This window comes from Macrobrachium nipponense, chromosome 1 (assembly GCF_015104395.2).
Source record: "Macrobrachium nipponense isolate FS-2020 chromosome 1, ASM1510439v2, whole genome shotgun sequence".
NCBI lineage: Eukaryota > Metazoa > Arthropoda > Malacostraca > Decapoda > Palaemonidae > Macrobrachium > Macrobrachium nipponense.
The window spans coordinates 37,100,524-37,105,524 of record NC_087200.1 but is presented as its reverse complement, the minus strand read 5'-3'; the positions used below and the strand labels follow the sequence as shown (position 1 = coordinate 37,105,524).

The 5,001-nt window shown below is 40.3% G+C and overlaps 1 protein-coding gene across 1 annotated transcript; it reads left to right on the top strand.

Annotated features, from left to right (window-relative positions):
- The first annotated feature begins 621 nt into the window (after positions 1-621).
- On the top strand, positions 622-4,591 carry LOC135218738 (uncharacterized). Its single transcript, XM_064255188.1, has 2 exons — positions 622-946; positions 4,386-4,591. The coding sequence occupies exons 1-2, from the start codon at positions 622-624 to the stop codon at positions 4,589-4,591; spliced, it is 531 nt and encodes a 176-aa protein (XP_064111258.1).
- Positions 4,592-5,001: the final 410 nt, after the last annotated feature.

Genomic DNA, 5,001 nt, shown 5'->3' with positions numbered 1-5,001 from the left:
CACTCAGGGTAAGGGGATTCGAGGCTCAGGCGGATGCCGCCGCAAGGGTAGGACCAGGAGGGTAGGAGAGAGGAACAAAGGTTTGGTGGATAGGATTCCTTTCTATATGGATAGGAGGAGGGAAGGATGAGATGATGTAAAGGGGAAGATGGAAGGAAAGGTGAAGGATATGAGGTTTTCATACAAAAGACACCTTACATTTATTGGGGGGGGGGGGGGGGGGGCGGTTGCAGAGAAGGTTGTCTCTTCAGACAGAGGACGGACATCCATGTCCGTTCGAGATGACTCTTGGTATGTGAAGCTTTGCACCCATGCTTGAGACCAGCTACCCCTCAAATCCTTCAAAAGTGGGTGGGTACTTCCTTGGAGGTTTTTCTACTGGTCACCGACTCTCAGTCCCTTTTGTCTTAGGCCTAGACTCGCATCACAAGTCCCCATAGGGGGGGGGTGCCAAGTTGGTGCTGCTGTCTTGCGGTGGCATCTGGAAATAAGTGACCTCAGGGGAGTAGTCTGGTCTAGGATGGGGGTGTATGTGGTGAGGCTTCGAGTAGGGCCCCCAGGCTTGTGGCATTTTGAATTTTTTTCTTGCCCACCCTCTTTTATGGGGCACGAAATGGCGGAATGGCCATCACGAGTGAAAACGCAAGAATTAATATTAGTGGGGAATGCCTTAACAACTTAAGATTTGCAGATGACAGTGAATCAGGGGAGGGATTACAAAAGATAAAAGAGGATCTGAATAGAGAAAGCAGAAATGTAGGACTGAAAACGAATATGAGTAAATCTAAGATAAATTCAATGAAAATGCAGAGACAACAAATAAGGGTTATGGACGAACCTCTAGAGATTGTTAATGAATATACGTACTTAGGACAGACAGTTAGTGTTTCCCCAGGACATGAGACCGAAATTAAAAGAAGGATAGGCATGGGATGGAGAGCTTTTGGTAAACAAAATGAGATTATGAAAAGTAAAATGCCACTCTCTAAAAAGAAAAGTATTTATTCAGATGGTCCTACCAGTATTAACTTATGCATCAGAAACTTGGAGCCTTATTAAAGCCTTAGAACATAAGCTAGTTACAACTCAAAAAGCTATGGAAAGAATAATGATAGGAATAACACCAAGAGACAGAAAAAGAGCAACATGGATAGGAGAGCAAACTAAAGTAGAGGAAATTCTAACAACAAGTAAGAAAAAGAAATGGGCATGGGGAGGACATATATTGAGAATGTCAGATAATAGATGGACAAAAAGAATAACAGTATGGGTCCCTAGAGATTGCAAACGAAGCAGGGGAAGGAAAAGACTGGATTGTCGACTTAAGAAAATTAGCAGGCATAGAATGGCACAGAAAGACCACAAACAGACGAGAGTGGAAGGACATGTCTGAGGCCTTTGTCCTGCTGTGGACTAACAACGGCTGATGATGATGATGATGATATATTATATATATATATATATATATATATATATATATATATATATGCACACATACAACATATGTATATATAATTTATATATATATATATATATATATATATATATAATATATATATATATATAAATTCTAGAAGTGAAGCCATCACTCTGCAAGCGTTCTGTGCTTGTAAATGGAATCCAAGGTCTTGTCACAGTGCTCTTTCTCAGGCCATTTGTAATACACGCTTTCCATTTTACGCTCACCTTTCCCATCCGTCCACTATTTTTGCTTCAGTGTCGGTGCTGTTCCTATATTTCTATTTCTTTGATCCAAAACCTCTTGTTCCTTTTAACGTGTTTCTGGTATTTTGTTTGAGTGTTCTTCCTTTCAGGTAGCTTTCTGTACTCGATTTTTACGTTCTTCTTACGTAAACTTTGTACTCTTGTCCTTCTCAACCAAGATAGTCTTTTTGATTGTTTATTGCATATCTTCAGTCTTGCACAATTAGTTCTATCAAAGAAAATATGAAGTTCTTCAATTTTTTGAAATATGTTTAGTAATACATTATTTAAACCATATACTTCTGACGTAGCATTACCTGAGTATGTAGGTTTTTTGGTTTTCAGCGCTTGTGAGTGGGTTCCTCGATGGAAGAGCGGTTTTCGTGTTCGCCTACCAATCTTGTGATCCGAAGTTCGATTCCCCGCTCTGCCAACGCGGAATCAAAGGAATTTGTTTCTGGTGATGGAAATTCATTTCTCAATATAATGTGGTTCGGATCCCACCATAAGGTGTAGGTCTCGTTGCTAAGAAACCAATAGGTTCCTAGCCACGCAAAAAAATAAATAGATAAAAATAAAAAATATCTAAGCCTTCGGGCCAGCCCTAGGAGAGCTGTTAATCAGCTCAGTGGTCTGATAGAATTAAGATATACATACAAAAGCATCAACCTCTGATTTTACCGTAAACACCTGGAAATTAAAACAACATGCTTTTTTTTATATACCGGGAAATGAAAACAAACATGCTTGCTTATATATACCGGGAAATTAAAACAGCACATGCTTTTTTTTTTATACCGTATGTGACTCCACTAACTTAGATCAGCTGTGCAGTTATAAGGACAGTTGATGTTTGTACGATAATAATAGAATTAAACCGTTCTTGATAGAGCGAATTTAGTTCGTACGGCCCGGTAGCCAACATCAGATCTATTAACTTTAAATCTTATTGGTTATTTCTGATTTCTTTGAATTATTTTCAAGATAACCCTGACTCACGGTAGGACAGTTACACAGAGAGCCCACGTCCATTGTAACTGACGATGTTGAAAGAAAATAATTGTTCTCTATCTTATTCACTCTCCATTTCTGAGGAGAATTCGACCAAATGCCGGAGCCATAATTTTCGAATGGAAAAGGGCAACGTTATTTCTCTTCTCACAACTAAGACAACTATTTGAATAGGTGAGATAAATTTCAGCCTCTCTCTCTCTCTCTCTCTCTCTCTCTCACACACACACACACACACAATTTCCAAGAACAGAAAACCCGAATGCTATTTTTCCTCTCACGCTAAGACAACAATTTGAATACCACGGAAAAATTGCGCATCTCTCTCTCTCTCTCTCTCTCTAATCCTCTAACGCCGTCTAAAGAAGACCAGCGCTATTCCGCTGCAGCCTTCATTCGTTTTTAGTGCTCCTTTCTCTTTACCACATCGCCGTCGGTCCCGAATACGCACGCACAAGCGAACACTCGCTGCTTCACCCAGGAGGCTATTGTATCTAACGTGCTGTGAGACCTCTCTCTCTCTCTCTCTCTCTCTCTCTCTCTCTCTCTCTCTCTCTCTCGTCTCCTCTCACCGAAATATCTTTCGGAGGTAGAACAAACCGCTTTTTATCTGCCCATCTTTTCCACCTTTTGTTTGATAATTCGCGGCTGCAGCTAATAACACGCACTTGGGCTTATTATTATTATTATTCCTTGGTGGTTTGAAGTCCTTCGCTAAGGATACGGAGATTATCCATAACCCTTAATTAATGAGTAGTCTTTGACTGCTTACCGGAGCGGATAACAGTTTGCTTTTCATTTGTTTCTGCGCGCTATCAAAGAGAAATCTTTCCTAATTATACGGATTTTTGACAACTATAATAGAACAGCGATTTTTACTGTTTATTTAGAACAGGAAGACGGATGAATTAGATCAAGAATGATAAAGAAGGGAACATTGCCCTAATGAAGGCTAGTGTCAAGGTCCCTTTAAGTGTGGGAAATTACACGGAGCTGATAAGAGATGGGTGTAAAATTAGATTCATTTGGCTTATTATTCTCAGAATTCATAGAATAAATTGAATAGTGAAGTTGCCGAAGTTTGTTGCTTGGTTGCTGAGATTTATCTGTGCTGGAAATAAGCTCCAGAATAAAAATAATGATATTCAATATGAAGCTTCAGTGTTTGGAGATTTTCTCTTCCGGAACGGAAGTCGATAAGAACGCTGAGTATTTTCTTTTAGGGAAAAATGAGGTATTGAATGAGCTTAATTAATATAGTGCACTACAGTGATTGAAAACTGCATAAGAATATATCAAAAGTTAAGGTACACGTGAATCAACCACGTGGCTTATCTGTCGATGAATCAGCTCTCACCTCGGAGAAAGGACCATGCAGTCAACACGAGGTTGGGAGACAAAACAAATTCTCATGAAGATGTATGTATTAGGCGAATATTTCCAACAATGTTTTTGTCACTTTTTAGATATTGTTACCAACTTTTGTACCAGAATGTCATTCATTCAGCCATGTACATCTATTTTATATTCATATGTTATACACGTGTATGATTTTATTTTTGTATCCGTGAAGAAACAGTTAATTCCTTATTCCCTACCTGTTAAAGGTCGGGATTACTTTGTTGCCCGCATGGACTTATGACTTTGTGAATTTTGAACCAATAAATCAGTTGTAACCTATCCTACTTTCACTTGTACCTCTCTCACACTAGTGACACTGGAGATTATCGACCAAGTCAATGAACCCCACACCATCAGCAAGAGCCTTGCAGCTCCTTCCATTCAATTCTCAACCTTTGCACCCCATCACTCCACCCAGAAGCAGGGCATTTTAAGGGGGAGACGATTTTCCTCACAGAAAAGATCACCTCATTGATGTGGGAAGCAGATGCCGTCCTCAAATTCCTACTGAGGACCTTTTCGAGCAAATAGCGGCATGGCTCGAGGAACTAGACACCCCAGTCACATAAGACATCCTGAAGGATCAGCTAAAGTCATCTTTCAGCAAGCCACCAGCCCGGAAAGCAAAGAAGTTACTGAACCATGTGCGGACCCCGATATGTGATGAGAGGCCGTTGCAAATGTATAAGCAGCTTTGACGACTCATTAACCAACCAGCCAGAGATAGTGAAGCAGAATCATCCTTGGACTTAGTGAGCGAGGTACTCCTCATCAAATTACCCTGACAAACAGTAGCTGTGATGCTGAAAACCTCCACCATGCCCATAGAAGAATTTTTGGTCATGGTTGACAAGGATCATTGAGCAGCAGACTCCACACAGTCAG